This window comes from Macaca thibetana, chromosome 5 (genome assembly GCF_024542745.1).
Source record: "Macaca thibetana thibetana isolate TM-01 chromosome 5, ASM2454274v1, whole genome shotgun sequence".
Taxonomy (NCBI): domain Eukaryota; kingdom Metazoa; phylum Chordata; class Mammalia; order Primates; family Cercopithecidae; genus Macaca; species Macaca thibetana.
This window is the reverse complement of record NC_065582.1, coordinates 89411943-89424136: the sequence shown is the minus strand read 5'-3', so window position 1 is coordinate 89424136 and position 12194 is coordinate 89411943. Positions and strand designations below refer to the sequence as shown.

Genomic DNA, 12194 nt, shown 5'->3' with positions numbered 1-12194 from the left:
ACATGCATGTTTTTGCAAATATTTCCTTCCAGTCTGAGGATTGCTCTTTTTTTGATGTGTCTTTCAAAAATTTATAATTTTTTCCATTAGAGCTTCACATCTGCTTGCTGTTTATCTCTGTATTGTGCTTTATTGCAATGGCTAGAATCTCTAGTACAATGTTGAATAGAAGTGACAAGAGCAGACATCCTTGCCTTGTACCTGATTGTAGGAGGAAAGCATTCAGACTTTCAACATTAAGTATTATGTTAATTTACTTTATTCATGGATGCCCTTTATATGACTGAGAAAGTTCCCTTCCGTTCCTAGTGTGCTGAGAGTTTTAACAGAAATGGGGAGAGATGTATTTTGCCAAATGCTGTTTCAGTATCTAGCTGAGATGATCAAATGATTTTGCTTTTTAGCCTGTTAATATAGTGAATTACACTGGCTACGTTTCAAATTTGAACCAACCTCGGACATCTGGTAAAAACCTCCCTTGGTCGTGATGTATTATCCTTGTTATATACTAAAATTTCATAACATATTGTTAGCATTCTTGTGTCTATGTTTATGAGGAATATTTGTTTATAGTTTTCTTATAAAGTCTTTTTCTGGTTTAAATATCAGCATAATGCTGGCTTTATAGAATAAGTTTGGAATTCCTCTTTAATATTCTGGAAGATTTTATGTAGAACGGATATTATTTCTTCCTTAAAAGTTTAGTAGAAATCTTCAGTAAGATATTAGGCTTGATATTTCCTTTGAGTCAAGGTTTTTAACTACCAATTCAATTTCTTTTTTTTTTTTTATATATAGATATAGGCTATTTGGGTTGTCTATTTCTTCTTTAGCCAGCATTGGTAGTTTGTATTTTGCAAAGAATATGTCCATTTCATCTAAGCTGTTGACTTATTGATGTAAAGTTTTTCATAAAATATTCCTTTTATTATTTTATAATGTTTAATGTTTGTTTCCTCATCCCTGATTTTGGCAATTTGTGTCTTCTTTTTTTCCTGATGTGTCTAGCTAGAGGTTTGTGAGTTTTATTGACCATTTTAAAGAATCAATATTTCATTTAATTGAGTATTTCTATCGTTTTGCTTTTGTTTCCATTTCACTGACTTTGGCTCCTATCTTTATAGAAGTTAAAATCTTAGGTCATTGATTTGAGACTTTTTTTTTCCAATATAAGCATTTATTATTACATTTTTCCTATAAGCATTACTTTGCCTGCATCCCCCAAAATTTACTATGTTGAATTTTCATTTTCATTATGTTCAAAATACTTCCTGATATCCTTTTTGATTTCTTCTTTCACCTATTCGTTACTTAAAATCATGTTATTTACTTTCTAAATATTTGGGGGATTTTCCAGATATCTTTGTGTTATTAATTCCAATTTAATCCCACTGTAGTCAGAGAACACACTTTGTATACTTTGTAATGTTTTAAATTTATTGAGACTTGTTATATGGCCTAGAGTATTGTTGACCTTAAAAAATTTTTCATGTACCCATGAAACAAATGTTCACTCTGCTGTTGTTTGGTAGAATGCAATATAAATATCAATTAGGTCAAGTTAGATGATACTGTTGTTCAAGTCTTCTGTAGCAGCAGCTCCCAACCTTTTTTGGAAGACTATTTTTCTACAGACCTATGGTGGGATGGGGGGAATGGTTTCAGGATGAAATTGTTCCACCTCAGATCATCAGGCATTCCATTCTCATAAGGAGCACACAACCTACATCCCTTGCATGCGCAGTTCACAATAGGGTTTGCACTCCCATGAGAATCTAATGCCGCTGCTGATCTGACAGGAGGCAGAACTCAGGCGGTAATGTCGACTTGCCCTCCCACCGCTCACGTTCTGCTGTGCAGCAGGTTGTGGTCCAGGTATTTGGGGACCATCGTTCTGTAGCCTTACCCATTTGCTACTTTTTCTGCCAATTATTGAGGGAGAGGTGCTGAAATCTCTGATTATAATTGTGGATTTCTAAATTTCTCTTTTCATTTCTACCAGTTTTTAATCACATATTTTAAAGCTCTCTTATTAGGCATAAAACTGTTTAGGTTTGCTATATCTTCTTGATAAAATGATCTTTTTATCATTATAAAGTTACTCTCTTCGTTCCGGACACTATTCTTTGCTTTAAAATCTATTTTGTTATAAAACTGTTCAGATTTTCTATTTCTCCTTGATTCAATTTTTGGTAATATATTCTTTCCTAAAAACTGTTTATTCAATCTAAATGTTCAGATTTATTGACTAAGTTATGCATAATATCCTTATATTCTTTTAAAAATATCTGCTGGTTCTGTAAGAAGTACCCTTTTACATATTAGTTGTTTTGATTTGTGTCTTTGTTTTTCTCAATTAAAAGAAGTTTATGATTTTCAACAAAAGTTTATTCAATAAGTTTACTGATTTTATTAGTATATCGAAGAGTTGATTTTCATGATTTTTGATTATCTGTGTTGTATATTTTCTATTTTATTAATATCTGCTGTTATTAGTTTTCTCTTTCTATTACATACTTTATTTTATTGCTCGTTTTCCAAGTCATTTTATCTTTCTAATACATGTATTTTAAAGCTATAAATTCCCCTCTTAAAATTGCTTTAGCCACTCTCACAATTTTTGTATATACCATTTTCACTGAGTTCAAATTCAAACTAGACTGAATTCAGTCTAATTCTCATTATTATTTCTTCTTTGACTCATGACTCAATTGCTGGACTTTATTTGTGTGACATATCCAAGACTAGGTAATTTATAAGGAAAAGAGGTTTAATTGACTCACAGTTCTGCATGGCTAGGGAGGCATCAGGAAACTTAAATCATAGCAGAAAGCAAAACTGGCATGTCTTACATGGCAGCAGGCAAGAGAAGTGAGAGCCAAGGAAAGGGGGAGGCCACTTATAAAAGCCATCAGATTTCACAAGAACTCACTTTCATGAAAAAAGTATGGGGGAACCTGACTTCATGATTCAATTAATTCCACCAGGTCCCATCGGTGGCATGTGGGGGTTATCACAATTCAAGGTGAGATTTGGGAGGGAACATGGAGCCAACCATACCAGTTGATGAGAAAAAAATAAAATGGATTTGTTATACATCATCTCATGTAAAGTCGGTTTCTAAGAACTATTAACAACATTAAGGACTTAATGTGTTACTATATTTCCAAAAATAAGTCTGTATAATAAACTTAACAGAAATTATAACAAACTCTCTCTCAGACCACAGTGCAATCAAACTAGAACTCAGGATTAAGAAACTCATTCAAAACCACTCAACTACATGGAAACTGAACAAATTGCTCCTGAATAACTACTGGGTACATAATGAAATGAAGGCAGACATGAAGATATTCTTTGAAACCAATGAGAATAAAGACACAACATACCAGAATCTCTGGGACACATTTAAAGCAGTGTGTAGAGGGAAACTTATAGCACTAAATGCCCACAAGAGAAAGCAGGAAATTAACACTCTAACATCACAATTAAAAGAACTAGAGAAGCAAGAGCAAACACATTCAAAAGCTAGCAGAAGGCAAGAAACAACTAAGAACAGAGCAGAACTGAAGGAGATAGAGACACAAAAAACCCTCCAAAAAATCAAAGAATCTGGGAGCTGGTTTTTGCAAAGATCAACAAAATTGGTAGACAGCTGGCAAGACTAATAAAGAAGAAAAGAAAGAAAAATCAAATAGACTCAATAAAAAATGATAAAGGGGATATCACCACTGATCCCACAGAAATACAAACTACCATCAGGGAATACTATAAACACCTATATGCAAATAAACTAGAAAATCTAGAAGAAACGGATAAATTCCTGGACACATACACCCTCCCAAGACTAAACCAGGAAGAAGTTGAATCCCTGAATAGACCAATAACAGGCTCTAAAATTGAGGCAATAATTAATAGCCTACCAACCAAAAATAGTCCAGGACCAGACGGATTCACAGCCAAATTCTATCAGAGGTACAAGGAGGAGCTGGTACCATTCCTTCTGAAACTATTCCAATCAATAGAAAAAGAGAAAATCCTCTCTAACTCATTTTATGAGGCCAACGTCATCCTGATACCAAAGCCTGGCATAGACACAACAAAAAAAGAGAATTTTAGACTAATATCCCTCATGAACACTGATGCAAAAATCCTCAATAAAATACTGGCAAACCGAATCCAGCAGCATATCAAAAAGCTTATACACCATGATTAAGTGGGCTTCATCCTGGGATGCAAGGCTGGTTCCACATATGCAAATCAATAAACGTAATCCAGCATATAAACAGAACCAGAGACAAAAGCCACATGATTATGTCAATAGATGCAGAAAAGATCTTTGATAAAATTCAACAGCCCTTCATGCTAAAAACGCTCAACAAATTAGATGTCGATGGAAAGTATCTCAAAATAATAAGAGCTATTTATGACAAAAACACAGCCAATATCATACTGAATAGGCAAAAACTGGAGGCATTCCCTTTGAAAACTGGCACAAGATAGGGATGCCCTCTCTCACCACTCCTATTCAACATAGTGTTGGAAATTCAGGCCAGTGCAATCAGGCAGGAGAAAGAAATAAAGGGTATTCGGTTAGGAAAAGAAGAAATCAAATTGTCCCTGTTTGCAGATGACATGACTGTGTATTTAGAAAACCCCATTGTCTCAGCCCAAAATCTTCTTAACCTGAAAAGCAATTTCAGCAAAGTCTTAGGATACAAAATCAATGTGCAAAAATCACAAGCATTTGTATACACCAACAACAGACAAACAGAGAGCCAAATCATGAGTGAACTCCCATTTACAATTGCTTCACAGAGAATAAAACACCTAGGAATCCAACTTACAAGGGTTGTGAAGGACCTCTTCAAGGAAACTACAAACCATTGTTCAACGAAATAAAAGAGGACACAAACAAATGGAAGAACATTCCATGCTCATGGATAGGAAGAATCAATATCATGAAAATGGCCATACTGCCCAAGGTAATTTATAGATTAAATGCCATCCCCATCAAGCTACCAATGACTTTCTTCACAGAATTGGAAAAAACTACTTTAAAGTTCAAATGGAACCAAAAAAGAGCCTGCATTGCCAAGACAATCTTAAGTCAAAAGAACAACGCTGGAGGCATCATGCTACCTGACTTCAAACTATACTAAAAGGCCACAGTAACCAAAACAGCATGGTACTGGTACCAAAACAGAGATACAGACCAATAGAACAGAATAGAGGCCTCAGAAATAATACCACACATCTACAGCCATCTGATCTGTGACAAAATGACAAAAACAAGAAATGGGGAAAGGACTCCCTACTTAATAAATGATGCTGGGAAAACTGGCTAGCCATATGTAGAAAGCTGAAACTGGATACCTTCCTTACACCTTATACAAAAATTAATTCAAGATGGATTAAAGACTTAAACCATAAAAATCCTAGAAGAAAACTTAGGCAATACCATTCAGCACATAGGCATGGGCAAGGATTTCATGTCTAAAACACTAAAAGCAATAGCAAAGAAGCCAAAATTGACAAATGGGATCTAATGAAACTAAAGAGTTTCTGCACAGCAAAAGAAACCACCATCAGAGTGGATAGGTGACCTACAGAATGGGAGAAAATTTTTGCAATCTATCCATCTGACAAAAGGCTAATATCCAGAACCTACAAAGAACTCAAACAAATTTACAAAAAAAAAAAAGCATCAAAAAGTGGGCAAAGGATATGAACAGACATTTCTCAAAAGAAGACATTTATGCAGCCAACAGACACAGGAAAATATCCTCATCATCACTGGCCATTAGAGAAATGCAAATCAAAACCACAACGAGATACCATCTCACACCAGTTAGAACGGCAATCATTAAAAAGTCAGACAACAACAGGTCCTGGAGAGGATGTGGATAAATAAGAACACTTTTGCACTGTTGGTGTAACTGTGGGACTGTAAACCAGTTCAACCATTGTGGAAGACAGTGTGGTGATTCCTCCAGGATCTAGAACTAGAAATACCATTTGACCCAGCCATCCCATTACTGGGTATATACCCAAAGGATTATAAATCATGCTGCTATAAAGACACATGCACAGATATGTTTATTGTGGCACTATTCACAATAGCAAAGACTTGGAACCAACCCAAATGTCCATCACTGACAGACTGAATTAAGAAAATGTGGCACATATACACCATGGAATACTATGCAGCCATAAAAAAGGATGAGTTCATGTCCTTTGTAGGGACATGGATGAAGCTGGAAACCATCATTCTCAGCAAACTATCGCAGTGACAAAAAACCAACCACCACATGTTCTCACTCATAGGTGGGAATTGAACAATGAGAACACTTGGACACAGGAAGGGGAACATCACACACCGGGGCCTGTCATGGGGTTGGGGGAGTGGTGAGGGATAGCATTAGGAGATATACCTAATGTAAATGACGAGTTAATGGGTGCAGCACACCAACATGGCACATGTATACATATATGTAACAAACCTGCACGTTGTGCACACGTACCCTAGAACTTAAAGTATAATTTTAAAAAACCTCAAATACAATATAGCTTTATTTTTACTAAACATAAAGTTTAATATTGTTCTATCAATTCCAATCATCAAAATCCCAGGTTGTTGACTCCTTTATGTACTAGGTTCTATGTGTTGTTACAAATCAGTCACTTCGAAGGATAGAAAGCCTTTCCTGGAACAGGCACATGGATCTAAGGCTTCTGTAACTCTTCATGGACTTAAAGCTCCCACAACCTTTTAATTTTTAAAAATTGCAAACAGTATATTTACCTCCCAGAACAAGAAAATAACCTTTGTATTTCCCTTCCAACTGATCAAGGGAAGAAATTTAGTTTGCCTTTCTAACTCTCCAGCTGTTAGCTGTTACTTAGAGCAAGGAGGTAGCAACTTGCGTCATGTAGTTGCTTCACAGACAAAGCATAAAACCTCTCAGCTGTCTTTTCCTGGCCACAAAAGAGAAATCTTCCCAACTTAACAGCAAATCTCATATGTCATGAGTTGGCTGTTATTTGGAATTGCGATGTAAAAGGTTATACATTGCATACTACAAATTTGTTATCTTGTTATTTGACCAAGAGTTTAAAGTGATTTCATCAAAAGTTAATAAGATATCACTATTTGTTTTGTCTCCAAATATAAATATTTGATAGTTTAAGATAACACTAACCTTTTTTACTTTCATGTGTCTCTCATTAACCACAATATTTCTTATTCATTTTACAATGAGTTTTCATATAAAATATAGATAGGTGCAAATGTATATTGGTTATATTATACCTTTGATTTAGGAAGAAATTAAGGCCAAAAGTCCACCATCACCTCCAAAGGCATGCTCTACTCCTGGCTCCTGTTCTTCAGGGATGACGAGTATCAAGAATGATGTGAAAGCAAACACCATTTGCATACCAAACTATCTGGATCAGGAAATAAAAGTAAGTATCAGGTTTATCAAATCCATAACTTGGAAACAGCATGAATATACAAAAAAATTTATACCACTAGCATCCTTAAAACTCTTAAATGATTCCTTACTGATAACTGAATTGATTTAAGACTGCTTAGCCTAAAATCCAAGGCATACTCCTATTTTCATTTCCAGTCTTACTTTTCCTTGGAATCTTGACACTCTTAGATTAACACAATCTTTGGTTCAGACATAATGAAAAGCCTGGTGTTTATCAAACAAACCCAGTCCTATTCTTTCCATCTTTCATTATCATCTTAATACTTGAGAGGCACTATTCTTAATGTCTTGCTGCAATCTATACATTTACTTCTCATATTTTAAAGCATAAATTCCTCTAATCAACATTCATCTCGTCCTCTTTTCTTTGCAAAACTATGTCTTCAAACTTTCTCTGCCTGGGGTTATAAACTTAGTTATATTAATAGTAATATGTCATATCAGCTTCCTGAAAGTCCCTCCCCAGCCACAGTTATTTCTGAGAATGATATAAAATCAAGAATACATCAGTCAGCTGATATTTGTCATCTGCCATTTTTCCTTCTTTTAATCTCTTTGATAACCTCTATATTGAACCACCGTTAAGTCCCACTACAACGAACTAAGGGTTAAAAGATGTAATGATGACTCTAATTGGAAGTTTAAGTAATCAGTATCTGTAGCTGTAATTACAAATAACAGAGCACATTGTTGAGATGGTTATTGAATAAGCCTAACAAGGAAGTATTTTAAAAGTAGAGCCCAGAGTATGATAGTGACATTGATGTAATAATTCATGCTGATGATTAAACTTGAGAAGGAGAATAGAAGGAAATGTATAGAAGGGAGAGTATCTACATATTTGACTTATGTTTATACATTATTTCCTGATGATTCTGGCTAAAGACTTTATATTATACACAGTCTTCAGAATCACTGTTTCACCTGCTACACCCTGGCACTTTGATCTTTCTATAATTTTCTCATTCTCACCTTAAGAGCTTTGCTCTAAGAATTATCTTTCCCTTTATTGGCTCAGTGATCAGCTTCTCATTAAGTTTAAGTATCACTTACTCAGAAATACTTTCTCTAACAACGTAATCTACAGTAGCTAACCAGTCACTCTATATCCCATCACCCTTTGTTATTTTTTGCATAAATATGCTATATATGTATGTTCAGACTTATTTATTTGGTTCGATATTTTCTCTCTCTCCTCGCCCCACTCCCACTAAAATTTAAATCATATAAGATCTCACACTTGTCTGCCTTTGCTACTGCTTAATCTTCAGTGCCTAGGTGAGTGCCAGATACCTAGGAATTGTTAGATGAGTATTTGTTGGATATTGAATAAATAAATTAAAAGGAAAAGTCAACTCAAGATAAAAAGGATAACTGTAGAAAATCAGCTAAATACATAGTTCTCAACTCAAATAATCCATAATCTGAATGCAGTTTTAGTAAGACTGTCATTCTTCCTTGGGCATATCAATAGACCAGCATGATCCTATAGAGCTGGGTTTCTGGGCATCTATGAAAGAGCCCTCCTCTCAAACGCATCTTCTATTTTACAAAAATCAACTTAGCTGGACATCAGTTGATATAAAACTCACTAAAGTATAAACTCTTTGAAGGCAGGGATCTTGTCTGCCTTATTCACAACTGATTTCTTAGCACTCATCACTTCACTTGAAAAATATTAACTGGCACACAGACAATGGCATTTTGCCAAATAGTTGTTGACTATTTGCTAAATAAATGAACAGAGAGGGAGTAAAGTGATAAAATAGGTTTTATCAAGATTTTTTGGCTTATATAAAAGAGCCCCAGAAATATTGCTCATCTCGGAGGTATTCTATTCTTCCATGTTTCCTACAAAAAAAAATCAGGAATATTTTCTAATTTCCTACTATCCATTGAGTAACTCTAAATAGGCTGTGAAATCAGGAAATGCTTTTGCAGGGGTATGTGTGAAAGGGTATGCAGTTGCATGATTATTACTTTAAAAGGAAAGAGAAACATAATTCCATGTCTATTAGCACTTTGTTTTAAGCCTTCCTTCCAAAGATCTGGAATTTATAGACATAACACCAAAATGTCTGCCAAACTCTTATAAACAGTTGGTGGGACTATAAATTAGTTCAGCCTCTGAAAGCAGTTTGGAGAGTTCTCAAGGAACTACAAACAGAATTGCCATGTAAACCAACAATCCCATTACTGGGTATATACCCAAAGGAAAATAAATAGTTCTAAAAGATAAAAAGACACCTGCACTGGCATGTTAATCACAGCAATATTCACAATAGCAAAGACATGGAATCAACCTCAGTGCCCATCAGTGATGAATTGGATGAAGAAAATGTGGTACATATACACCACAGAATACTACACAGCCATAAAATATACAATAATACATTTTGCAGCAACCTGGATGCAGCTACAGGTCATTATTCTAAGTCAATGAATACAGAAACAGAAAACCAAATACTGCATAGTCTCACCAGTAAATGGGAGCTAATCACTGGGTAAATGTAGACATAAAGATGGGAACAATAGACACTGGAAACTCCAAAAGGTAGGAGGAAGGAAGGAAACCAAAGAAGGAAAAACTATCAGGAACTCTGTTCACTATTTGCGTGGTGGATTAACTGAAGCCCAAAGCTCAGCATTATTCAATATATCCATGTAACAAACATGCACATGTACCCACTGAGTCTCAAATTTAAAAAGAAAAGTTGACCAAACACATCCATTTATTCTGTAAATATTTAATGTCAAACTACAAAATACTAGAGTATGAGGATATAATCAATTTCTTCATTCATAGAGCTTATGAAGTAATAGTGCAACTGTTATAAGAACACGTACCAGGAGACTTTGTAGCTCAGAGAGTCTTCAAGGAGAAAGGGACCTAAAGAATGTTTAGGATGTAATCAGAAGATAAAGAGAAGCATGGAAGAGATCTTTCCCAGTCAAGTGACCTTCATATCTTAAGACTAAGGTGTGAGAGCATTGCTTAATTAAAACAACGAACAACAATTAATATGGTTGATGCAGACAGTGCATAGAGAAAGTGGCAAGAGATGGGGCTGGAGACTTAAGAACAGACTGGATAATGTAGTACTCTATAAGCCCTATCAAGGTGTCCAGATTTCATCCCAAGGGGTGTGGGAAGCCAGTAAAGAATTTTAAGCACTAAATGATATTGAATTACTTTGTAAGTATAAGAATTACATAGTTAGAACTGTACTTTAGAAAAATCACTCTGGATACAATATGCAGATTAATTTGGGAACATAAGGGGTGACAAAGTTGCAAGCAAGGGACTCTGATTCGAAAATGATAGATTAGATTCAACGCTTAACCTCCTGCTTTAAAAAACTATATAATTCAGCGAAATATATACAGAAACGATTTGCAGGTACCGGGCAACAGACACTACAGATTGGATCATTGAGAGAAGAGAAACAATTGGGGTTATTTCCATATTCAACCCAGACTTCTACCTGGGGCACATGCCTAATCATGGCACAGAGAAGTGGAGTCTGAACAGACAGCAGCAAGTTCACTAGGTACAGAAAACAGAGTTTAGTATTTGGGGATGCTGAGGTGGCTGGAATTTGCAAAGTAAGATCTGAAGAAGATAAATCTGTGCAGAGAATGAGCTCCAGAAATTTAGGGGTACCATTAAGTGTTCAGTCCAATATGAATCCTCACATGTACAGGATGATTCTGAGACCCGGCAAGGAGAGCTAATGGGAGGTATTACAGAGCTTAGAGTTGCTGGAGTTCTAAAAAACCCTGAAAAGACCTCGCCGGAGTGAAGATACCTTGCAGAACATACCAGGACTTCAATTCAGACCCCGGAAAAGTTACACCTTAAAAATAGCCCTGCAATAGAGGCTACTGTAGGCTAGATTCTCAAATCCTAAAATAAAATTTCAGGACATCAAGTTCACCTGCCAATATATTAATAATGTTCAAGAACAAAACACTATTTTTTCCCTCAACTTTTATTTTAAGTTCTGGGGTACATGTGCAGAATGTGCAGGTTTGTTACATAGGTAAACCTATGCCCTGGTGGTTTGCTGCACAGATCATCCCATCACCTAGGTATTATGCCCAGCATCCATTGGCTAGTCTTCCTGATGCTCTCCTTCTCCCCTAACACTCCCTGACAGGTGCCAGTGTGTGTTGTCCCCCATCATATATCCATATGTTCTCACTGTTCAGCTCCCACTTATAAGTGAGAACATGTGGTGTTTGGTTTTCTGTTCCTTCATTAGTTGCTGAGGATAACAGCTTCCACCTCCATCTATGCCCTTGCAAAGGACACGATCTTGTTCCTTTTTATGGCTGCATAGTATTCCATGGCGTACATGTATCACATTTTCTTTATCCAGTCTAGCATTGATGGGCATTTAGGTTGATTCCATGTCTTTGCTATTGTGAGTAGTGCTGCAGTGAACATATGCATGCATATATAACAAAATAATTTATATTCCTTTGGGTATATACCCAGTAATGGGATTGCTGGATTAAATGGTATTTCTGCCTCAAGATCATTGAGGAATCACCACACTGCCTTCCACAATGGTGGGAGTAATTTTTACTCCCACCAACAGTGTAAAATTGTTCCTTTTTCTCTACAACCTCGCCAGCATCTGCTGTTTTTTGACTTTTTAATAATCGCCATTCTGACTGGTGTGAGATGGT

The 12194-nt window shown here is 35.8% G+C and overlaps 1 protein-coding gene across 3 annotated transcripts in view; it reads left to right on the top strand.

Moving 5' to 3' along the window:
- C5H4orf17 (chromosome 5 C4orf17 homolog) overlaps window positions 1-12194 on the top strand; it is a 42683-nt gene that overhangs the window by 18172 nt on the left and 12317 nt on the right. For all 3 annotated transcript variants that reach the window (XM_050790017.1, XM_050790015.1, XM_050790016.1), the window contains one exon: window positions 7324-7467. In XM_050790017.1, the coding sequence (XP_050645974.1) occupies window positions 7324-7467 (144 nt within the window). The remainder of the gene's footprint in view (window positions 1-7323; window positions 7468-12194) is intronic.